The sequence below is a fragment of the Ornithodoros turicata genome, chromosome 1 (assembly GCF_037126465.1).
Source record: "Ornithodoros turicata isolate Travis chromosome 1, ASM3712646v1, whole genome shotgun sequence".
Classification (NCBI taxonomy): domain Eukaryota; kingdom Metazoa; phylum Arthropoda; class Arachnida; order Ixodida; family Argasidae; genus Ornithodoros; species Ornithodoros turicata.
The window spans coordinates 26,244,925-26,270,155 of record NC_088201.1 but is presented as its reverse complement, the minus strand read 5'-3'; the positions used below and the strand labels follow the sequence as shown (position 1 = coordinate 26,270,155).

Sequence of the window (25,231 nt, the reverse complement as noted above, 5' to 3'; positions counted from 1 at the left end):
GGGCAAACCAGAACGTGCCTATATCGCATCCTGTTCTGGACAAGACTCGGCGACATCGTGGCTTACGTCACGACTCCACGTTGCGCAGAGGATGCCAATGCCCGGAGTAGTTCCGGCACCAACAGCAGTGCCAACAAACAGGAAACGAAGCGGATACGTCAGGAGTTTACCGGGGACAGCAGACTGCTTTCTCAAAGAACCCATTCTGGCAACCTTTGTTATAGCTGTGTGCCAGAATATGCTTAGAACATGTTCTTTGTCTCCTACCTTTCAGGAAAATATGCTACTTTGATCATTTCTGAACCACAAGAGAAGCACGACAAAATAATACGGATGGTTCACGGAGAATTGTGTAAAGAAATAATGTACGTATTAGCACCTTTTTGTTTCAACTGAGGCTTAACGGCAACACTTTTTTGGAGATTTCTTTCCATACACACACACACTGAAGCAAAAAGCTGGCGAAATAACAGCACATAGCATGCCTTCTCTCAGCATATTCACCGACCGCGCCGCCTCTGAGCGCTCGATACATCTCCTGCTGGCACGATTCTTTATGATGTGTTCTAAGAAATGTCCCTCCGGCCTCCGCGGAGCACCCCAGCAGAAGAGGCATCGGCTTGAATCACTTGCGTTCCAAGATAGTTACTCGTACATTCCGAAACTCTGTCGTTCGGATACTTGTGACCGGATGACCACATGTGGTGAGTACGGTGGTATACAGTAGAATTTGCTCCCTGCTTTTACCAAATTCTTCTGTATGAGAGTGCGATGTTGGTCAACGGTGACCTCTGAACCACAGTTTCCACAGACATGCCGCAAGTTCTCCACAAGCCGCTATGGAAGATGCTTTGACGAAATATATATCGCGCTTTTCGCCGTTCAGTTTTGAATACGGAACTCGACGTCATAAACACAGACTTGCACAACCTGCTATAGGGGGAAACCAGTAATGAAATAGACTCGTTTAGCTTTTCTTGTTTGCTTTACCATCCAGATGTTTTCCTGATATTATATAGTTGTCGCCACGATTTTCAAGCCTTAAAAAGAAGAAGAAAAAAAAAGCGATGCGATTTAAGCTTTAGGGGCTAATGTTTCGGAGTTTGATCAGGAATATTTGATATTAGCGGGACCTCCTCTTTTTTATCCCAGACACGCACTTCCATGTGAATGAAGGGTTGGATCTCTTCCCCGGCTGACAAGATGGTCGACCGCCCGATTTCCAGTCGGAGAAATCGATGTGATGATGAAGAGCCAACTTCCACTTGGTAATAAAGCCAGTTTTAATGAATAAACAACTTGAGAATACTGTTACATGCTGCAGAGACACAACGAAGATAATGTATGATGCATGTAACATGATGTCCTTGTGAATACACAAGGAATATGCACCGTGAATGAAAGCACTCATGAACGGACTATTCACATCGCTGAAAAGAAGAAAATACACAAGTCAACTGACCAAGGTCTCACTCTCCGTGTCTTTCTGAACGAAACCTCTGCAATGCAGGGCTGTGCGAATGGTGATTTTAAACCAGAAGCGAAAACGTTGCGAATATAGTCATGCATAACCGGGTAACGCGTAATGGCATTACTTGGGTTGAAAGTTCAGGCATTGTTTGAAGACAGGCAAGGAAAATCCCCAAGGTGGGTTTTCCCACCGTTGTCACCGACCAGATCACCAATGAGGAGAACAGAATCCAAGATGGAATCTTCAATATGAACTCTTCCTAGGCTGAATCTTATCTATGGTTGCTCATTACTGCTCTCACCTCTCCACGAATCATTCCTACGTGGCGATTTTGCAGAAACTCTAATTACTATCACCGGTATATATATATATAACGAAGTAAAAGATTAATAACGTCTCGTTATACAGGGCGTACTTCAGACACCACATAGGAATGTTTTTTAGAGACTTCCGGACAGGGGCGGATCCAGACCCTGGGTTGGGGCGCGAGGCGATTTCTTTGTTGAAGTGCGTATTGGGGGAGGGGAGAGAGGGAAATCCAATATATATAAATTGACGTTTTTGGGGAGGGGCGATCGCCCAACTGTCCCAGCCCCCCCTTTGGATCCGCCATTGCTTCCGGGTAAAATGTAATGTCATTACTTGAAAGTTTCTTTGATTGCGTGTTAGCGCCGCAAGCAACTGTGCCTATGAGCGGCGTACAGACGTGGACAGATGGAGAGAGGACAGCAGGAAGGAGTGGGGGACAGGGGGGTTAGTATGCGTCCTGGGTCGACTTCAGGGGGAACTGTGCCGACATTCGTCTGGAAAGAATGCAGGAAAACCCAGGGAAAACCTATTACTGCACAGCCGGTGCCGGGATTGGAACCCGCGTCACGAGAGGGGATCCCCACTCTCGGGCTGACCTAAATAGGTTTTTTCTGAAAAATCCAATCTTGCAAAAAAACAAACAAAAGAAAACAATGGGTGTCTATTGGATTTTGTCGAACTAAACTGGAGCGCATGGCCGTGCGCGAAACGGACGCATTCTTCATTGGCCACATATGTACGTAACGTTACATGAAATGAGGCTGGCTATCGACCACATTACGTCTTTGAGTATCAACCTCGCTTGATCGATGCCAGACCCACACCCAGTGCTGTCATCAACTTCATCCGGAACAATGTTATGGAGGCACATAACATTCTCGAGGCACATTGTTCTGACGATTTCCTCTCGTCTCCCATAGCATGTTTATTGTCCACTAGAAGCCATTCTAATCTGCACGAGAGGGACCTTTTTAAAGGCGTCTGAAACCGACATTAAGGTTTGCAATTCATCCCGTTTGCGACATGAGTTGGGCTCGAAGACTCCATATTGTACCGGTCTACCAGACACACGAAGAAGTGTGGAAGCAGAATAATGAAAAATTGAAGTATGGGAACATACGAAAAACATTACGCAAACGGGTAACTTTCTGCCTTTTGACGGGCGTGGTATCTTAAGGGGCACCCATATCCTCTAAGGCTGCAAGATCCCAAAGAAAACGCTGAAAACGTCGGTGACGCCGTATACAAAGCAGATATTCGCGTTCCGTAAGGTATAATGCAAACGAACATTAGGTTCCACCGTGTATGCTGTATGATTTCTTGAGCAGTGCGTATGCAGAAGACCACAGACGCCGACTGCGTGGGTTTGGGGGGTGGGGTGGGGTGGGGGCAGTTACCCTCCGAGAAGTCTACCCACACGTCACAACACGGAATCCCCGACACCCTGTTGGACCCCTGTGTATAAGGGGGGGGGGTTGTGCTCCGACCCCCCTCGGCAGATTGAAAACCGCCCATGCAGAAGGCACAACCTTTCGAACAGGGTGCGGTTTCTTCGCAGGTTAAATGGCACGTTCTGAACCCATGTAACATGTACTCACGTTCCACGATTCTATACCAATAAATTACATTTACCAATGTGTGACGCAGCCACTACGGTTTCTTGCGCAATGTCTATGGCGCTACCGTGTCTAATGCAACAGAACCTCACGTGCCCTGTGATGGACAGTACAAAAGGCACGATACGTGCCGGCAGATGGAGTTCACCGTTTCGTTGACGTCATCAGTTCAGGCGTCGACACCTGTTTCGCGACTACGAAGCGCTTTAGTATAGCAGATCTCAACCATTTCCTCAATATTGTATTTTCCTCGTGTATTTAACTTGGCACTCAAACGGAGCTCCATACGACAAGCGCATCAGGAAAAGCTCCCTAAGAACCAGTGGCGTTGCCAGTAATGAAACTCGTACAGAAACAGAAGTACAGGAACAGAACTCGTTATCTTTGGTAGTGCACTTGGGAAAACGGGTTGAAATCCTCCCTCCCCATGTTAAGTTTCCATAGAACCCTTCCCAAAATACTTTTTCTGGCTACGCTACTGGTGAGAATATGCGATAAACCACCAACTGAAGTTGTACCTTACAGTGTGACCTGAATGAATGCTCGCATGTTGGCATTCTTTGCATTGGTGTTCGCAAGGCGGAGGAACACTGCAACTCAGGGTTCCGTCGTTTAGGAAACTTTCATAGCCCATGCACTCTCATGCTGGCAACCGCAGAAAACCTGAGGAGGCTTGTATTCGACATATCGTCATTTTTTTCAGGTGTAGTAGCGGTACAGCGAAGCTGGTCCTGCCATTTCGAGAAGCCACACTGTACCTCATGTTTGTTCAACCCGCTTCTGATTAATATGCCAAACCTTACGCCCTCAAACATCTGTCTGGTTTACGAAACAGACTTTTTTTCATCTAAATACCAGTTTCCCTCCACATGTCTCGCCGTGGTGCAGACGTTCGATGACATTTCCACATCACCTTCATCGTTTAACTTTTTCTTACATCCCGTCGTCCTCTTCAGTACATAGTACTCTTGTACATGAACCAAGGTGCAACTCCTGAAATCGTGTTTTCTGAAGTCAGAAGTTCTCGGCAGTCATTGGCCACACGGAGGAGGGGAGGCAAGCTGATTTTGAAGTATTCGTACACTAACAGCTTTGGGTTACATAAAAAGAAATAAAGGAAAGTCTGAACATCTTCAGGTTAACGAATGTGTTTTGTATCAGAAGGGGAGTGTCGGTACTACTGGATATGTTGTAGCGAAGTTGCAGGTCTTCGCAACAACTACATAAAAGAAGAAAAAAAGAAAGAAAGAAAGGCTGCCTGCAGTACAAGCACAATTTATATGAGTGATTATGCAAAAATCTGTAGAAATCTGCGTGATAAGATTGAAGACCAGGAACCATGCATGCCCAATCTCCATGCGTTAACGGGGGAGGGGGGCTTGCCATCACCTTCCGACGCGCTTGTGCCGACTATAGCGAACACTTCAGCTAAATAGCTTAGCTAAAATGAGTCAGGATTGTTTGTTCTTTATTCCCTTGCCAGGAGACATGTGAGCAAACGGAAATTCACGTAATACCGGGGAAAGACACCATGCAGTTGCACCGACTTTGCGCCGACACTACTCCATACTGCTGTGGCTTCTAATAGCTACGTTGCTGCACATCCGCCACTGCAGAATTGTCATCATTCCCGCGCTCTAGTGAGGCTGCTTTTTCCGCAGACGTCCCGTCGGCTGCGAGTGTGGTCAGCCACAGCTAATGACCACTCGGAGGGCATCGTTCCCACTAGAGCAATACCCAATCAATAACTTTACGCCGCACTCAGATACGGGGGCCACGGAAGGAAGTGCGGAGCATCCGTCCGCCATCGTGTCACGTCGTCTGCTATGAAAGGCAACGAACACGCCTGGACGAGGCGGTACCAAGTCTGCTCGCGAGGAAGGACAGATAAAAATGCGTTAGGCTTACGAGCAGGAAACTACGCAGCGGCGCGCCAGCACAAGGTCAATTAACTCCTGGTGCTTTAGTACCTGCGTGTACATCGGTTTGGTGTATCAAGAAGGGTGGAACATTGCGTTCGAGGAGGAGGATGTGGTCCATCGAGAGGAAAAAAAGAAATATCGCACCGAGAGAAACACTCCCGTCGTTCCAAACTATTTATTGCTCTTTTGTATATGTGGGCAGAAAAAAGAAAACGAAGAGTTCATCGCTTCAATTCCGTCACTCCACTTACGTACGACCGCCAAAACAAAAAGAACTGTCAACTTACCACAATGAATCACTGCTACGCTCTCGACAATGAACCTCCCAACCACAAGTTTGACATCTTGTTCCCGACCTGTAGAGGGCGTGCTCGACATAGTATAACGATACAGAAGGACGGAAACGAATCAACAGTGGAGCAGCTGTCCCCGTATAATCTCTGGCTAAGGTATCAGCCTTGCCAATTAAATCCTACATTTCACACCAGGACACCAAGGCGGTAGCAAGGTCGCAGTGGTCCCAGAGGCAGGATTTTAACCCTTTCCCTGGCTATACCGCCATCACCAAAAAAAGACGTAGACACCAAGAGTCACCACGTGATATACTCGGGATGAGGACTCGAACCGTGTATTCATACGAGTAAAAATTCCCCAGAGCACTCCAGCGGAAGATTGGAAATATGTCATAGCTCTCACTGCCACGTAAGCACGAGCGCACAACGTATATAGTCTTTTGTGCACTGCAAACAGTGGGGAATATCCTGCAGCACAGGCACAAGGTATCCTGCAACAGATGACAGGAAAAGACGTCATATGCTAAGTACGCTACTACCGATGTTCGGGCACCATGCGGATGCTCAACGCAATGCGCGGCGGAACCTTCTGCCCCGGAAACAGTCTCTTGCTTTTTCTTCCACTAGAATATTTCGCGGAGATGTCGCTCTTGTGAATGTGTGTGCCACATTGAGGCGGGACTAGAATTTGTTCCCATCCAAGCAAGCACGGACTGGCCCACTGGACACGCCCCTGGCTGTTATGGAAAACAAGAAGGCCCTAGAATAGGTGCACCTGTACCTTTCTACCATGACGATCTGTGGTCGTCACACGCTTTTGCCAAATCTTCGGACCCAGCAACGAAAGTTCAAAACTTCCGATTTTCAACAACTTTTTGCTTTCATTATCCAGTCTGACGAGACCGCACAATACCGGACGTAACACCTGACAGCGACGGTGCGCCGTACACTAAAAATGGCAAAGCGCAGTTGGTTATCCTGCCAGCGCCAAAAGTCAACTGTTAGGCCGCTCACGCTCGACCGTTCCGAAATCAATAACCTGACCCCAAGCACAAACTTTTAGCGCGCGCACACAAATACGGACCTTTAGTACGCCCGTGCAGACGTTATCTGTGAACGACCGGCCGGCACAAATTGCTCGTATATGCTAACGCCACGTCTTTCCCGAAGAATTCTCCCAACGCCTCCCCGCTCCCCTTCCGCGGACCACAGAGGCACGACACAACGGTAGAAATCAATATATGCCGATCTCATCAGCTCCTTCCGTCATATTCTGCTCGTCGCCGCAGGTGCAGAAAGCATTCGTTGAAGATGCTCTCATCATACCCAAGGCCACACACTGATTGCGCAAGCTGCAGCACTGTCTTTTTTTCGTATGTGTAATTCTGAACCACTGTACTACGTTACCAAAGAATTGGAGTCTCGTATCTGCTCTTCTTGTATAATGTCCATTGCGTTTTCCCTTTCTGTCCTTTTAACTAAGTTTCCTGGGGCGCGCCTCCACCCTACAAGAATATGAAAGTGCAAATCTGTTCTACTTTCAGGAAAGCACGACGTGAACCCCAAATGCAGTAAAGACGAAGCACTGTGTACCTCTTACCATGCACTTCACGTGGTACATGGATGGCTACCATTTGAATATGATAATGAATATATTTAAAAAAGAGGAAAAAAAAAAAAAAACAAGGAAAAGAAAGCTGGGGCAACCGAGTGAACTACCTCTTGGAAGTATTCCACTGCGTCCGGGAACACCAGATAGGAATCAATGCCGCTTATTGCCAACGGTGACACCTGTTCCGAAACCATGTCCACAAACAAACAAACAAACAAAAACAAACGGGCACCCGACCTCCTATGATCAACTTGACCATTGGCCTAAGGAATGAGCTCCGTCAAGCACCTCAAACTCGAACCCCGGAGGAGCTATCCGTACCCCGATGAGCCAAGCCCTGCAAGAGATCACGTGATGCTCCTTCCCCTACCAGAGGAAAGCCACCAGATCGACTCTGGCTGTCGCCATACGAGGACGTCCGCCAGCAAGCTGCATCGCTCGTCGCCGATTCGGTTGCCTTGTTAGCTTTTTTAAAATTTGGATATTCCGTACAACTTGCCTCGTAAAGAACTCCAGCGAAGCCCTGCGAGTCGACCGCGAAGGGCCTAGAAGCATATGTGCGGGTGTGCCAACGGACGGCGTCCGTGCACAGTTGGCAGGGCAGGCAATATGGCGTGCAACCTTGTCCCTACTACAAAGAGGTGTCGTCTGCCCCGATTGCCGGTGTTTCAACTTCCAAGAGTCCAATGAGGTAAGAACCTTTCAGTCTTCCGATACAGGACACAAACTTTGTACGATGTGCGGCGAAGTTCACGCACTGTTTTGACGATGGAAAGTCGTGCCAGAGTACTCTTGCAGAAGACGCGAAGATATATCCATCTCTCCGGAAACCATGTTGGAGTGAGCCGACGAACGCCAATGGTAGCTGGCGCATGAAATCACAGATGGAAACAACCGGATTGCAGACCGATATGAGTTAACTTTTCATTTTACGTTTCTTCTGGTGGTTTGTAATTTGTATTTTGGACATTACACGCAGAAATGCATTCGAAACGTGCTTCGTTGTATGCGAATTTTCAAGCCGGGTAATCCGGCAACCTTGTGTTTTTTTTTGTCGTCTGCTTGATCACTCTGGTAGTTTTCTGGACCCCAAAGACCCTAACCATGTTCTCATTGACAGAGTTTTGGTAATATGGGATGTAAAATCTAGACGATACTAGGCAAGAGTAAACGACGCTCTCTGATAAGGGTTAAGGTGGCTACACGGACGGCGGTCTCACGACAGGGCTACGCCGCGTTGCGTTGTCTAGAGTGAGGCGTTTGACTTTTACAGAATTTCAACTTATTGTACATGCTTTTTAAAAGTGAGTGGATATTGAATCCTCTGTTGTCATCATGTGGGTGGTGTGCACCTTCTCTGTTTATTTAATCGCTACTCATCATGAATTATATCTGCATACGTGCTTTCCTGAAAGACTGGTAGACCTTCTTTGGTAAAGAGAGATCGAAATTTTGTTTCACTTGCGACAACGGACATACGAAGTGCAGTATTACTTGCAATAAGTAGTATTCTTATTTGCGTTTGCTACTTTTTGGTTTCCTTGTATGCGTTGCTCATGCCCGATCGTACTTGTACCCTTGCACTATGCGAGGACACCTGCGTGTATCTGTTGCGTTGCCTTGTATGTTTGAATCACGCAAAGCATTCAAATGTATACCCCACATTTCCATGTGTTATGATTTTGATCGATTTAAGGGTTCAAGTGTGACCAGAGAGCTGTTTCGTTCCAGGCTTCAATACGACTTTGTACATGCCAGAAGACTTGACGGATTTCTTAGGAAGCACTTGGCGTGCTCAACATTGGTAAGAGCCATTACCTGTTGAAAGTTTACTAAAAATCTGCTTAATTCTTGTCTAATGGCTACGTCTGGAGTTGCCAAATTTTGGTAGCATTTCAAAAGTGAAGGTGGGGCTCACTAATACACATTCTGGAATCGTGAAATCAACTTGTCATGTTATGTTTATCTATATGTATATATTTAAACAAATTTATTGGCTTTCTAAGTGCTCTAGATTTGCGGAGTTGTTCAGGTGTGAGAACATGACAAGCACACAGGGATGATCACACCGGCAGGTTTGCATGCACATGGTGTTGGGCACACTTAACAGATCCACCAGCAATGTACCTGAGAGCATCTGTGCACACTTAGGAAGATGAGCAGGCCTTCAGATGTGTTAGTCACCTTTCCCTGTGAATCAACCTGCCCATAACCGAACAGGTACGCAGTGGAGCAGTATGATGTGTTGTTTGTTTGGCAGCTTGTCTGATTTCTAATTGGTAGTTGTAATGTGGCATTTACAGATGATCAAAGGGCAAGCCAACTCCACACAGAGAGCAACTGTGTGCAGTTGGCAAGGCAACTATTAAACTTTAGACATATTTATTTTTCTTCACTTTGAGGCCCTGGTACTTTTTCTGCGGCATCCAAATTTGCCCTGCATGTACTGCATTACTGCAAGTTGTCAAAACAGCAGTAACATGCACAATATGTTATTCAGCATTCCTGTTTCCAAAGACTGGCCATTTTCGCATAGTTTTCAGGTATGCTCAGTTGGTCTAGGTAGACCTGCAAGAATGGTGTTTGTGCAGTAAGGTGTGAGACATGATTGCCTGATTTTGCAGGCTGGTAGCTTCCCAAGGTCCTGCAACATGCTGTGCTAAGCCAGTCTGCTCTATACGATCACTGTTTGTGCTCAGTTGGCAAGGCAAGGAATGAAATGTTAGATGTGTTGGTTGGTCAGACTTGCAACTTCTCAAGGTCATTTGAGCATGTTTTGCTGGACCAGTCAGCTCTGCAGAGACAGTGTCTGTGCACAGCTGCATGGGAAAGTAGTAACATGAGAAATATGTCCTGTGCCTTTTCTGGTTTCCAAGCATATAGCAGTATTTGACATTGATTCAAGGAACAAGCAATCCTGGATGAATAGTAGTGAAGCAACCTTAAAAAAATGAAGAGTTTGTCAATTTTTCTGACTTGGAGAATGGTAGCTTTGCAAGGGCCTTCAAACATGTTCTGTTGGACCAGTCAACTCTGCAGAGACAGTGCCTGTGCACAGTTGCCTGGGAAAGTAGTGACATGAGAAATATGTCCGTGCCTTTTCTGGCATATAGCAGCGTTCGCGACATTGATTCAAGGGACAAGCGATCCTGGCTCAGATAACAAATATGAATAGTACCGAAGCAACAGTAAAAATGGAACAGTTTGCCCATGTTTTTGACTTTGAGCCTGGTAGCTTCCCAAGGGCCTTCAAACATGATCTCCTGGAACAGCCACCTCTGCACAGACAGTGTTTGTGTACAGTTGGCAAGACAAGCAGAGGTGTGAGGCACGTTTGTCAATCTTCTTCGCTTCAGAGAGCGATAGCATTGCAAGAGTTTTCAGGCATGCTCTGCTGAGTAAGCGAACTCTTCAGGCAGCATTTGTGGGCATTTTGCTAACTGTGCAGCTAGATCCAAAGTATGTCTTGCATTTTTTCTCCTTTTCAGCTAGTTATTGGGTAGTGGCTTTTAGGAATGACTCAACAGATCAGCACTGACACTGTCTGTGCAAAGTTGCAGTAAGATACAATACATATTCACAAGCTTAGTTTTCAAAGCTGGTAGCTTTCCATTTGCCTTCGAATATGCTTCAGATGGTAGAATTTGGCAGGCACTTGTTCAGAGAGAGACTCTACGGCAGACCCTAGTTTCAAAGTGACTTTTGTAGCCACTTACCAGGGACAAGTACAGTGCTGGATAAAAGTTTACGAAAAACGCTCCGGCGCTTTCCTTCCTCAGAGTGACACGCATGCAATGAATGGGACCGTACATACAGTACCATACGTTGCAAGGGTGTCACTCTGAGGAAGGAATGCGCCGGAGCGTGTTCCGTAAACTTCTGTCCAGCACTGTACTATGCTGAGCAGTATACGTTGTTGGGCTAGTTGGTGCACTGCAGTAGCAGTTGCTCTTCTTTTGCTTCTTTGAACCTTTATATCTTTGGCTGATGCCAAATAAAGTTAGTTGTAAGTAAGCGCTCGTCCCGTCTACATCTTCTCAGTGGTCGTCTGTTCTTAGCTCTGTCTTCTGTACCGTGCCAAAAGTGCACGTTAGATTAAGAGCAAGATTTATGGCACCTTTGGGAGTATGCTGACCAACATATTCCTAGGGTATCCCTTGTGAGGACATTGACAGCCTCAAAACCGTGGTTCATGAAGAGTATACTAGTCCAGTTCTTTGACTGCAAACGGTGGCTATTCTCCAGAGAATTGCCCTCTGCTTACAGAGGCTCTGTCCTGGTATGAGGTTCATAAGCTTGTTGGAGCAGGAGGTGAAGCAATGGGCTCAGCATTGGGGTATCTACTGTGTGTGCCGCGCACAGCAGTGGGATTCGAGCCGGAATGATGATGGGTATTCTTGGCTCATAAGCAACTAAGGCCATAGAATGCTATGAATGAAGTGCGCTAAAGTGTTTTACACAGCACATAATCGCGACACGTTGCTTGGTTTGTGAGCTGGGGACAACTGCAATGATGCAAGTTAATGCTCCATACGTGAGGTCGAGCCTGCAGGGTGAATATTCCGACGTCTTGACCATGATGCTTTGCATTGTAGAATTTTATTCGAAATGAAAGAGTCTTAATTTAGCTGCTAATATAGGTGGTATAAATGCATCAAGGTGGTTGTGACCCATTAAAGGCACAGGAGTACCACGCACACGGGAACTCCTGAGTGTTATGCACAGTAGTCTCCACAGAAATCGATCTCTGGTGGTGGTGGTGGGGTTACCGAGCTTCCAAGTGGGAGGGGGATATGCCTATGGATACATGTTCATGGTTTTTTGTATTGGTAGTGGAGCTGTATTTGGTAATCTCTGCAATTTTTTTTTGGGGGGGGGGGTTGCAAACTACCAAGGGGGTTTGTAGGGAAATCCCTGGCTGTGTGTGACACAGTATTTACAGTGAGTCACTTTATGGCGCAAATGACTCCTTACAAGGCGGTGCTGAAAAGTTGATAAAAATTGTGACACTTTATGGCTATTAGACACATTCATCTTGAAGTTCAACACACTTGACACATTGGGTCAGAAGTTTAAACCGTTAGAAACCATGGCATCTGGTCACTGATGCACTCTTCCGCTGCTGCTATCACTACGAGTCGGCCAAAAGTCTCCTTCCTTCTCCTTCAAAAGGTTTTTTTTTTCAGGTTAGAGAACAAAAAATAGAGAGACAGAGCATGATCTGGTGAGTATTGTGGATGTTTGGTGCACTCAAGCCCCAGATTCTTCAAAACATGCAGTATCTTGCCAGCCCTGTGAGCAGGTGCATCGTTCAGCGTGGAACGAATGCCTTTGCATAGCTCTCCTTTCAGTTTTTATCTTTTATAGTCTCTTTTAATTGGCACAGCAAGCTAGAGGAGTATACTGTATTAACTGTCTTAGCCTTCTGGAAATTGTCAGTCCTTAAAACATCTTCCTCGTCCCAAAAAGAAAACTGTGACCATGACCTTCCCTGCTGATTTTCAGTCTTGAATTTCTTTGGCCTTAGAGAACCTGAGTGCTGCCATTGCAATGACTGTTGTCTGGTCTCAGGATCATAGTGATTCAATCATGTTTCATGGATCGTGACAAGTCGTTCAAGAAAATTGTTAATAGAGTGCCCAAAATGAACTTGGAGGCGCCTATTCTATGGTGTTCCTCATTGGCATTCCAACATTTGCCCAATTTCCTCAATTGCTCATGTACTGCAAACCCAACGTGTTCCTGGTTGTTCCTGTCGTCTCAGCTATTGTTTTAGCAGGCCGCTGCAATCTGCCAAAATCGGATCATGAACATTGTCAACATCAGGAGTTGGTAACCTAGCATAAAGAAAACAAGTTACACAATCAAGATGTCGGATGGTCTAAAGCCGAGAGGTCGACCTTGCGTGTGGAATGCCATCTGCATCATCATAGTTTCTATTGTAGAAGAATTACACATCTTTGGAGTGAATGAAATGTAATTTTAAATGTTCTACTAGATGCTGGGGGCACAGCATCAACATTGTCGTAAAATTACAAAAATTACATCCTAATAAACATTAATATTCGAGTTTGAAATCGCCACTGGTTAAATAAAGTGAATGCACAATTCACCAGACGTGTAAAGTAGTTCACCAGGTCAGGCAATCGCCCCAGCTCACGTACCGTGCAGCGTGCCGTGGCGAACAAAGCATGAAAATGCAAGCAAGCCGGTCTAACAATGTTGGCCGTATCATTTCCTTTAGTTTGAGGAGGTGGTAGGGACCTGTCTTGGTGCACGGAAGAGCCTCTACTCTCACATTCAGAAACGCTGCTTCCCTCGGCTGCCAGTCTGCTATGTCATGTCCAATAGTGCCCAATAGTGAAGCTCGCACCTTCTTTTTTCCTTTCTTTCTTTTTGAAGTTGTATTTGGTGCTGCCCATCTCGTGTCTGAAGCAGAGCAGTCAACCCGATGCCTTGCTTTCTTCCGCACCAGTAATAGTGCTTCGTTGGTGTGACGTCACAATACGCCAGAAGGCAAATTTGCTCAGGAAACGTGGAAATATTTTACGTGACACTTCCTGAGGGTAGTGCACTCATAATGCACGGTAAAAGAATATATGTCGGAGGTGCCATCCATGCTATTTAATACTTTCAAATGCTTCATGCATATCTTGTTCCCAGGGATTGACATTTGCAACTCCCTTTGTGGCAAGGTCAAGTTTGCTACCTTATCTGTGTAGTGATCAATATAATCCAGATAATAAAGTAAGCCTAATACCCATCGTAATCTTGTCTTCAATTCATGGTTGTTTTATCTCTCGAATAGGAGTGACATTTGTGGGGATTTACCTTCAGCCTGACCTGCTTAATCGTTTCCCACACTTCACAAAGATGCCCTGTACGTTCCTAACACAACTTCGGATACGCTGCTACATTGTCACTATATGCAACAACTTAGCACAGATGATCACTTAGTATCCGCTCCGAGATCGAACGGTGTCGGCGCGCTGTGGAGAACAGAGAACTACCACAGTGTGGACGCGTCGTCTGCTTTTACACGTTTATTCCGCGTTCAGTGCAGTAGATGGAGCATTGGGGAACAGTAGAGTACCGTACCATCGCGGCACAATTGATCTTCCCGTGAATATACGCAAGAATTACGGAAAAGAACCATCAACTCCGAACATCGGCCCACGTGTTATCCACACTAGAATGGTGACAGTGTCGCCTCCTATAGGTCGATCTCGCAGCGAATAGGGTTCATGATTCTTTGGACCATGGCAGCTGAATTCTGCAACCCAAATGGCATTATTTTTCATGCATACAAACCACGTGGTGTCGCAAATGCTGCCAGTTTTTGTGCCTCAGTATCCATCGTGGTGTGCAATTAACCATGCATAATATCCAGTGTTGTGATGAAGTGCGCCTGTGCTACACCATAGAGTCTCCCGTTAAAAAGTGACTCAAACTATCTGGCTCAGTGGTTGCATTCAATTTCCGATGTTCAACACACGTGCGCACTTGCCATGTTCCTTGACTCCGCAGGGGTGAGTGCACTTGCTCTCTACCGGGAATCCCCATTGCAGTAGTTCCACCTACTTATCTACTTCCTCGCTTAGTGCCACCAGTATTTTCTACGACTTGTCCAGCTTGGTGCCAGGCACCACCATGGTCTCGTGTGACCCAACTGTACACTTGCGATAAGCCCACGGAATATGTTGCACACATTTCCATTTCATTGGTGATTACGTACAGCGTGTCTTGACATCACTTTGAATGTTCCATTGAATCTCTCTACAGTACCATTGCTTCAAGAATGCTCGGTGTTGAGAAATGCATGTGTACCGCAGTCACATGGTAGGGGACCGAGAGACACAGAACAAGGACGGACGACAAATTCTCAGACTCAGTTGGGTCTCTGTAATAAACCTTTTGCAGAGTCTAAGAATTTGTTGTCCGTCCGTCTTGTTCCGTATCTCTCGGTCCCCTACCATGGGTCTATACCAGCTTGCCTGCACCCTCTCTCTTCTTACCCCAGTCAGTCACTAAATGCTTGTGCTAACTGTGACACAAGATTAGACCCGTGATCACAGCAGATCAACTCTGGCATTCTATAGCATAAAAAAATTTGCAACATTCCGACACGTTGCCTTTGCACAGCGGTGTTACTTCCACTCAATGTGCACAAATCCACTAAAGAAAGTGTATATTGATGCTCTCATGCCGACAATAGCTCTGGTGGACTAGTACAATCCATATATACAACCTCAAATAATGCTCTAATCCTAGTCAATGGGATCATGGGCACCTTATCCTGACGGGGAGAGAGTGTAAATATCTGGCACAATCTCCAGCTCTGACATTACTTCTTGATATCAGCTGTCACAGAGACCCAGTAAAATGCACTTGTGATCCATACCATCTTCCTTTCTGAAAGGTGACCACCTTCTGGCATGTCGTATGCGAACCGAATCACCTCCACTCGACGCATTGTTAGCAACACTCATTGCTTTACTCTCTTACCATCAATATTTTCCTCTCTTGAAACAACCTATTCTCAGTGAGCATCCCCATAAGACACTGCTCTAGCCACGTGTCCTCCGAAGTTGCAGCCTCTCTCTGCTATTGTTTGAACGACTTACTCACCCAAATCTTCCTGCCACTCATCAGTGCCCACAGCACATATACTCACCTCAGAAGCTGCTTACTCCTCTAAGGCATCCTCATCATCCTTATAGTCCCTCTTGATTGATATCAACCATATCTCCTTTCCTTTCTGTTACCAACATCATCTGCGCTTCAGTTTTCAATTCACCATCTGTTTTACAAACCTTCACATAGTGCTCTAGTCTGATCAGTGCCCCAACACCATCATCTGAAGATTGATCTGTCACAGCACACAACTGAACTTGCCACCCAGGTTCACCAGCATCGTGTCTCAAGCCGCTACACACATACAGCAATTCTGCCATAACGTATCGAAATGTCCCCTTGATTCTGATAGACCTGCTGCCTTGATCCTGGCATGCTGACCCCACTTCACTGAAATGCACTACCGTTATCTTCACCTGTGAATCTCTCCTCACAGACTCCATCGACTCATCCACAGACTCATTTTCCATCGACAGTAGCATCCACCCACCGACTACCTTCATGACCCCCTGTCCCTTCCAGGATAGTCAACGCCCGTGCCACTAACAAATTCGTTCCGTTACTTCTCTTGCCTCTAGCTCAGTACCATCTCCCTGGACAATTTTCTCTGTATCTTCTCCTTAGACATGTCTCGCTTCGGCCTGTTAGCCACCACTAGCTCCAGGGTGCCCAATCGAAGAGCAGTGTCTGTTTGAAATATTGGCAGCTCCTGACCTGATGCTGCTGCTTCAATCCACTTTCACCGGATTGCTGGATTTTCCACGTCAGTTTGTTAAAGAAGCACTGTGGTGACCCCCCAATAATTATTTTGTCTTTGGCTGCAACAAACAAAGTGAGCTCCTCTTAGAAAGAGTCTATTGGAGAATGAGGAAAGGAGGAGGGTAGTCACAGCCTGCTCCCCTGGCATGTGACTCGTGATGTAGACCAGTGCAGCTCAGGCTGGTGTAAGCAGCGCTTGGGCTAAGAAGGAAGAAACAGAATGGAGAGGTACGGGGGACTTGCCGATGTCACTTGAGGATCCTGACGGCCATCAGTGGCTACTTTCGCAGACTGTTTCTGAAATTTGGTTGCGCAGTGGCAATATACCACCCAGCAAGAATACTTTGCGTGGTGACTCCGTGCAGCTTGACGAATGGAACAGGGTTCTGAGCCATGTTAAATGTCTCCTCGTTGCTCCTTTAAGGTCTCCAGTTTTTTGAGCATTGATATACACCATATTTTGTCAGTAAATGGAACTCCTGATGAATGGAACAGATTTTTGTGGTTCCTTCCGGTTCTGTTTGTAAGGATTCCACTGTAATAAGACAAGTTAACATAGTACCAAGTCAACAGCTTAATGTAGCTTCTTAAAGCTCAGGTCATTCTTCTCTCCCTCCTGTCAGCTCGCCTCGAGCTCTCGTTGCCATTGTTCTTCCCATTGCCATCCTCAGCGCTGTAACAGGCGCTAATTATATAGTGTGACACAATGATATCCCTTCACCGATCATGCCACAAAGGGACAAAACAGTACGAGTCATGCGCATCACACTGTCAGTCTCCTCATACCTGACAAGTGATAGCCCATACCACATATCGCCTGGTTGGCTTCTCTGCATCCATGTCTAAGTTTTGAGGCAGAAACGAATGCATTGTGATTGCCAGTTTTGGTGATTTATTCTCACTCAATATTGTTCCCTTATGTTCCATAAATCTTACCTGTAATGTTTTATATCTGTCAGTCAAAAACCAGTCCAGTACTGCTACTAGTATGTGAAAGAATCTCAATTATTTGCAGGAAACCTCACATAACACGTTGTCGAAGTACTGCATCCTATAATCAAGTTTGTAGAGATGGATTATTGTGCCTACTTCATAGGACTTACTGTAATTGCAAAGGCAGCACTGTACTGATTAGAATAACATGTACATAGCATTGTTTTTGTTTGAAAAATAGTGGAGGCGTAGTTACATGCACAAAATCAGTATGCCTTGACAGGTACTCTCAGATGCAGGCAGAAAAGGATTGATGGAAGTGCAGAAGCACACTTTTCCTTTAGCTTTTAATTGGACTACATTTGCACAAAAGCTCATGCAGGTGGGGAAATAGGCTATATTGCAAATATTGATGATACTAAATTTGGCAACTCCTGTTTCATTGTAGTCTTTGTTTGAGGTTACATAGTCTGTTCAATTTATTTTCATTTCAGAATGTTGCATGTCCTTGCCTTCTCTTCTGTCCAGAGCCATCTTCTACTAACAGACGCGTGTGTAAAAAAAAATCATGTGTCCACTCTGTCTCGGCTGACTAACCGCATCCACTCTCTGCACTTCCAAGCCGTCAACAAAGATGCTCTCTGTACTCAGTTACAACTGTAAGAGCTGCACCTTTGTGGGCAAGAACCGAAAGCATCTAGCCTGCCATGTGGCTCTGAACCACAGCTCCAAGGTTTACCGTTGCACGCTATGTCCATTCGTGACACGGCACCAGGCCAACTTTTACAGGCACCGTCGCAGCATCCACCGGCTCAACAGCGCCAACGTGTGCGAGGTCTGCGGGCGCCTGTGTGATAGTCAAGATGACCTGGTGTCCCACACGTCTAGCGAACACCCAGAGCTTCTGGATGGGCTGCTGAAGAGGCTAGAAGCAAAAAAAGCAAGATACGCTCGACAAGCATCCCTGATAGCTCAGTCTGGTGAAGGCAGTTGTAGTGTAGAGAGCAGCAGTAGGATAGAGGACCTAATGCACGACTACGCTCAGCCAACACCCATGCAGAATGGTGTGCAACAAGTTGCAGACAGGGAGGAAGAAGACGACGAAGAGGAGGAGGAGGCTACTACCACTCCAGTGAAGAGGCCATTGGAAGAAGACTCTTCTTCTTCTTCAAACAAAAAGGGTAGAACAGGAAGACGGACGTACAGCTGTGTGCAATGCGGGTTAACAACCAAATGGCCAAGGGAATTTTTGGCTCACAGGAAGGATGTGCACGGAGACAGGATTACGATTCACGACTGCCCTTTCTGCGAGTATGCTTCCAAGCAACCACAAAAGCTCCAACGGCACTGTAACATAGTTCACAAAGATGAGATGCAGCGTGGGGAGGCTACAATGCGAGAAGCAACCACAGCACGTAAAACAGTGGTCGCAGGATTTGCGAGAGACACTTTTTACAAATGTGGGCAATGCTCATTCCAGGCTAAGAGCCGCTTTCTTGTTGCCGAACATGAGCGCACGTCTCACTTGAAGAAGAGGTTCTTCCGTTGCCTTCAGTGTGGTTACGTGAGTCACGATCGTGCCCGTTATGCCAGGCATTTACGACATCACAATTTGCCCAAGGTCAAGTGTCCTCATTGTGACTTCAGGACTGCATACAGATGGAACATGGATCGCCACATGAAGTATCACACCAGTGAAGGAAACTTTCAGTGCGACAAGTGCGTGTACAAGACCATGTCAAGGCAAAGCCTTACTGCACACTGTCTCCATCATCACAATGATAACCTGAAAGAGTTGTCTGATACTGAAGTAGGAGGTGCAGGACCAACTGAGGGTGATACAGATGACAACAGGCTAATGATAGATGAGCGCCCTCAAGAGAAGCAGCCGCAGCAGCAGCAGACAAGGAATCCACCACTCAAGCTGACACTGAGGAGAAGTGGGGGCATTATAGAGTCCAAACCAAGCAGTTCAAGCACCAGTGCCATCTCTATGATCAAGTGCCGCTACTGCCCACAAAAGATGATGTGGCCATCAGAAATGAAGAAGCATGATGCAACACACTTCAAGATGACAAAAAAGCATGGATGTCCCATGTGTGATGTCCGCTTCGATCGTCTGGAACACATGGAGGCTCATATCCTAAAAGATCACCGCAAAGAGGAAACACCACAGCGAGCGCACCAAGCAAATGGCACACGTCAAGGTGGCAGCCCAATTCGCACAACGAGTACCCCTATAATTATTGAGCTGGGAAAGTCTGACGATGCTAGGCGTGCCTCTTCATCTGGGAGGACTCTGGACATACCTATTAAAAGCAAGCAGGCGTTGCACCGTTGTACTACATGTGGATACACAACACGGTGGATCTCCGAGCTGAAGAAGCACGAGTTAGTACACGGGACTACAAAGCCATTCAATTGCAAGTACTGTTCGTACTCAAGTCGCTGGAAGGGAGATATCACGCGACATGTCTTCCGGATGCACAAGGATCACGTGGGAGACACGGACGAGGAGGAGGATCCAAAGTCAAGTCACGTGCTAAGGTTTCTTCTTTCCCAGCCACAGGAGTCTGGTGAACAGCAGCAGCCTGCAGCCCCAGAAGTGAAGACGCTTGTCCCCAATCAGCAACAGAAGAAATCTGTGGAAGCTTCACCGTACCAGCCAAACATAGAGTATGTCCCAAAGGCCCCTTCGGGGCAGATACCAAAGATTGTGAAAAAATTTAAATGCCCACAATGCTCCTTCTTGACAAGGACAGCTTCACGTTTCCATGTTCACATGATCCAGCATTTGAACAAGCGTCCTTTCATGTGTTCGACATGCCACTATCGTTCCAACTGGCAGTGGGATGTTAACAAGCATATCAAGAGCAAGTCTAACAATGATACGGACCACAAGAATGCTGAGCTCATAGTCATGGATGAAACCGGGTTCAAGAACTATGCAAAGTACCAAATTTATCTGGTGGATGTAGAAGAAAGTCCAAAGGGGGATCGTATCTTGGAACTGACAGAAAAGACTCAGCAAGTGCAACATGTAGACCCAACTGATGCAGAGGAAACAGAAAATATTGTTGTGACACCAGATATTGTTTACCCAGACCAAGAAGAGCAGGGCTCTTGCTCAGCATCGGAAGCACCACCTCAGGCTGCTTTCTATTGTGGACACTGTAACTTTAGTAATCTGGACAAGAGAACTGTTGTCAACCATCTTGGAACCCATGCTGGCAATCGACCATACAAGTGCCGAATCTGTGATTTTGTGTCAAAGTGGTATCACTTGGTTCTGATGCATGTGCGCCACCGTCACAGTGGCACGGTTAGAGATGTGGAAAGCAGGGTGTCTTACGTTGAGGAAGGCAACATCCTACGAATAGGAGAAGATGAACCAGAAAAACAACACTCCATTGCAAATGATGGGGATTCACGTACGTTCCGGTGCAATATCTGCCCATATCGCTGTGCAAAGTTGTGTCACATGGAATTCCATATGAAGCAACACACACAAAAAGAAGGTGCTATCTTCAAATGTGAGTATTGTCCATACTACGTGAAGTTCAAGAAGACGTTGGCAAGGCACCAGATGCTGCACAAGCAAAAAGGAGAGATGCCAATACAGAGTAACAAGAAACTTCCGGCATCATCAGTATCATTGCAGACCTCAGATACATCAAGACTTGATACACTGCACAAGAGCCCTAAGCATCCACTGGGCTCCATGTTTAGTGGCCAAGTGACAAAGAGACATATCTGTGAGCAGTGTCCATACACTTCTGACAACAAAACTCAGTACCTATACCACAAGCAATTCCACAGGCCAAACAAGCATGCTCCCTTCAAGTGCACTCACTGCTCCTACTGGTCGACACATAACCATCTTATGGCACAACACATGAAAATACACAAGCCTTCTGACCCAGTCAAGGTGCAACCAGAGATAAGCATGACTAGTTCAATTCCGACTACCATAGCAATTGTAAATGGTGCACCTAGGAAGATGTTCAAGTGCCGCTTCTGCCCTTTGATGAACAAAAGGAGGGCTAATGTTAAAGTACATGAGCGCATGCACATCGGGATGAAGAATGCACGCTTCCAGTGTGTACTTTGCAGCTACAAATGCAACAACACTGGTGTGCTTGCAAGCCACATGAAGCTTCATAAAGCCGAAAATCCAGATCTTGATGTGGCCCGCATGCGAATGTTCTGCGACAACCTCAACTCTCTCACCACTCCAGCAACCAACCGTGTGGAGACATCACCATCACCAGTCCCACAAAAGATTGCTGCAGTGAAGGAAAGTGCAAAGTCACCACATCGCAAGAAGATATTCAGCTACTTCTGTGAGAAGTGTCCTGCAATGTTCAAGAGCCACACAGACCTTGACACCCACAAGACATATCACAGCTCACCGTACCCATACCATTGCCACTTGTGTGATTACCGGGCCCGCCACAAGCCGCATCTACACAAGCACCTTTTGGTCCACACGCCAGAGTATGCGGAGAGGCAAAACGGTTTCACCCTTGCAGAGATCAGAAATCAAGACCGCCAGCAGTCTCCTGCCGAGCCGGATGATCCGTTGCCATCTGGTGCTGCGGACCAGATGCTCCTTTTAGAGGAAGCAGAAACTCGTGCCTTTGTGGATGCAAGCAGTTGTAGCACTGGACCTCCACAGAATACCCCAACAAAAGTGTACAGATGCAATCGTTGTCCAGCATCATTCCAAAAGGCAACCACATTGGAGTACCATGTTAGTTTACACGGCAGTGCTGGTGTGTACGCGTGCCACTTCTGCAATTACGCCGCAAACAGTGCTGCAAATGTCAATGCTCATTCTCAGTTGCACTACAGGGGGGCACTTAAACAGCGCCAACCTCCTAAACTGTTTCGGTGCCACAAATGCCCAGCCTCCTTTTCAAAGCAAAACCGGTACGAGAGCCATCTCACTCTGCATGGACGCAATGAACGTTTCCGCTGTAGCCACTGTGACTATGCAGTCAAGTTTGCTGCAAACTTGGTCAAGCACAGAAAGCTCCATGAAGGCATGCCCCCTGAACCTGTTGCACTCAGCAGTGTTGCATCATCATCTGCGGCAGCGTCCCCAGCAGTTATCACATTGTCATCACAATCGTCGACACCTGATCGCAGTGAGAAGGCTCCTCTCACACCAGTTACTCCAGCAGTTGTAGAAGAGAAAGTGGTGTACGGGTGTAGTCGTTGCCCATACACCTATCACAGGAGGGAAACCGTGCTAAATCACCTGAAGCATCATGGCACGACGGATGGGATCTGCTGCTCTTACTGTGACTTTTATGCAGCATCAGTGTCTGTAATGAGGGACCATGTCCGCATTCATTTCCAGCTAACACGACGCGTAAAGCCACAAGCTTTTATGGCTTCCAACAAAGTTGAGATTTTGTATGTGAGTGCGTCTGAAAAAAACATGCTGCTCTTTGGTGATGCTGGTGAAGGATGCAAAGGAGATCGTTTCTATCCTGATGACATACCTGATGAAGAAGTTGAAGAGATCCCACCGTTGGTTACCATCAAGCAAGAGGTCGTGGAAGAAGAATGCTCAGAAACACGTGACGATGAATCAACCATCGTTGATGTTGCATCACTTGAAGAGGAACGCCAGTGCGAGTCTATTGAAGAAGACTATGAGTGTGATGAGATAACTGCAGCAAGTCGACAAGCTCTCGAGGACCTCCTCACCAATGTTGTTACTCTTACAAAGAATGAAGATTCTCACGTCAGTGAACCTCGGGTAGTTGATGTTGTCATTGTTCCTGAACCACCAGTGCAAGAGGTAGATGATATGACATCTGACGAGCCAGCAATGGTCTCAAGTCCAAAGGTCGATATGCTGCAGAGCAGTGATCCTGAGCCAATCAGTGATGTTGCACAAACAACACAACTGGAGGGGGACTTGAGCCCACAGGAACAGGCGCTGACTCTAAGTCCCAAATCTGACACACAAGAGAGTGCAGAGGAGCTGCTCAACATGATATGCTATCAGAATGGAATGGACTATGAGGAAGGGCACAGTCCGCACAGCCCAACGGAAGAAGTTATTGTAGGAGAAGTGGAGTGCGAGACAGTTGATGACGATGTTGTTGATGAATGCCATGACGAGTTTATGGTGCTTGATGAAATCACAAGCTCCCATGGAACCTCAATAACAGCTGAAGAGGACAAGAACGTGAGTGACGTTGCAGAGGATTTAATTTTAGACGAGGCAGATGAAAACAAGTTTGAGGAAGAAAGATACTTGGAACATGGTAACTCCGACAAGCCACTGGTCGAGGTTGAGACAATCAACAGCGCAGCGGAAGACAGAGAAGATGTAATTGAAATAGAAGACACTGTAGTAGAAGAAAGCATTGAAGAGCATGTGGAAGAAAGCATTGAAGAGCATGTGGAAGAAAGCATTGAAGAGCATGTGGAAGAAAGCATTGAAGAGCATGTAGAAGAAAGCATTGAAGAGCATGTGGAAGAAGAGCACTGTGTTGAAGACAGCATTCTGGAAGGAGTTGATGATAAATCAAATTGTCCATCAGATGAAACCAGTGGGGATGTCCTTGTACCAGAAGATGTCTTCAAAATGCAGTCTCCTAACAAAGGCAAGCAAGCTGCATCGATAGAGAACGAAAATGACCAAGTTGCCATAGAAGTTGATATCAGTGTAAGCGTCGATGATGAGGAACAGCCTCACAATGTCAACGGCATTGATGCTTCAGACCTCGAACATACAAAACAAGATACTGAAATGTTAGAGCAAACCACCAAAGAATGTCTCCAATTTTCTGAAACAACCAAAGAAGTAGCTGAACCGGACAATATTACAGTGCAAAATTTTGTGACCACGACGTGATGTGCATACAAGGTGACTTTTATAAAGCCACTGTAGCATTGGTATACACATGACTGCTGTGACACATGGACACGGATATATGTAATGCATCGTGAATAGGAGGTGCTGTGTTGTGTAGACTGTCTATGGAATTTAAACACCATTTGTGCAGACAGTGAAAATCAAGGTTGGGAACTGCTAGAAGCACTGCCTTGGCTTTAGCATTTGTTTATGTTGGCATTCGCCGAGACAAGCAAAGGTATTCCATTTCAATGAAGTGAGATGTGTGTACTAGTTTATATTTAATTCACAATGTGATTTTACACTTTTGACTCGAGTTGTGAGCAGCAGACCTTGCTTGTGTAGCTTTGGTTTTATATGAATGAACCTTTTCACCAGTCAGGTGTTAATTTTGTTTCTGCATGATAACTTCCGAATAACAGAAGAAACTGTTCGCTGTACTCCGACATGTGAAAGATGGTAATAAAACTTTTGTTACACCAACACATCCTTCTGGTCTATCCATTTTCTTCGGAATGAGTATGCAGCAGAACTTCGCATGACATAAACCTAGATTTAACCGAAAAAGCAAGCTTAAAGGAACCTAAACTTATATGGTGATAAACTAGCGGAAAGACGCGAATACAAGGGATATTTGTTGTATTTTATTGTTGTAGTTGTGTATTTATATTTCTTACTAGCCTTTGTGAACCATTCAGTACACCACATTGGGCACCAACGCAAAAATAAATAAACAAGGGGTTGACTTTGGCATTGACGCAGGGACCCGAACCCAGCGTCTCTTCGGGCCACGCGTTACGGTTAA

At 46.2% G+C, this 25,231-nt stretch overlaps 2 protein-coding genes across 4 annotated transcripts in view; one reads left to right on the top strand and one right to left on the bottom strand.

Annotated features, from left to right (window-relative positions):
• Positions 1–8,058, bottom strand: part of LOC135377720 (queuosine 5'-phosphate N-glycosylase/hydrolase-like) — a 142,651-nt gene extending 134,593 nt beyond the window's left edge. Inside the window, exon 1 of the mRNA XM_064610346.1 lies at positions 7,723–8,058. The gene's annotated coding sequence lies outside the window, so the exon portion shown is untranslated. The remainder of the gene's footprint in view (positions 1–7,722) is intronic.
• On the top strand, positions 7,607–24,911 carry LOC135377715 (zinc finger protein 142-like). 3 transcript variants are annotated; one of them, XM_064610331.1, is made up of 3 exons: positions 7,607–7,914; positions 8,955–9,027; positions 18,339–24,911. In XM_064610331.1, exons 2-3 carry the CDS (start codon positions 8,975–8,977, stop codon positions 24,424–24,426), a joined length of 6,141 nt encoding a protein of 2,046 aa, XP_064466401.1. In that variant the 5' UTR covers positions 7,607–7,914; positions 8,955–8,974; the 3' UTR covers positions 24,427–24,911. The 3 variants fall into 3 exon arrangements, with proteins under 3 accessions (XP_064466401.1, XP_064466399.1, XP_064466400.1); XM_064610329.1 differs by having other exon boundaries at positions 7,895–7,914; positions 18,044–24,911; XM_064610330.1 differs by lacking the exon at positions 7,607–7,914 and adding an exon at positions 7,945–8,527.
• Positions 24,912–25,231: the final 320 nt, after the last annotated feature.

Excerpts from the sequence above, each read along its gene's own strand:
- LOC135377715 (XM_064610329.1), top strand. The coding sequence starts at position 18,184 with ATGCTCTCTGTACTCAGTTACAACTGTAAGAGCTGCACCTTTGTGGGC.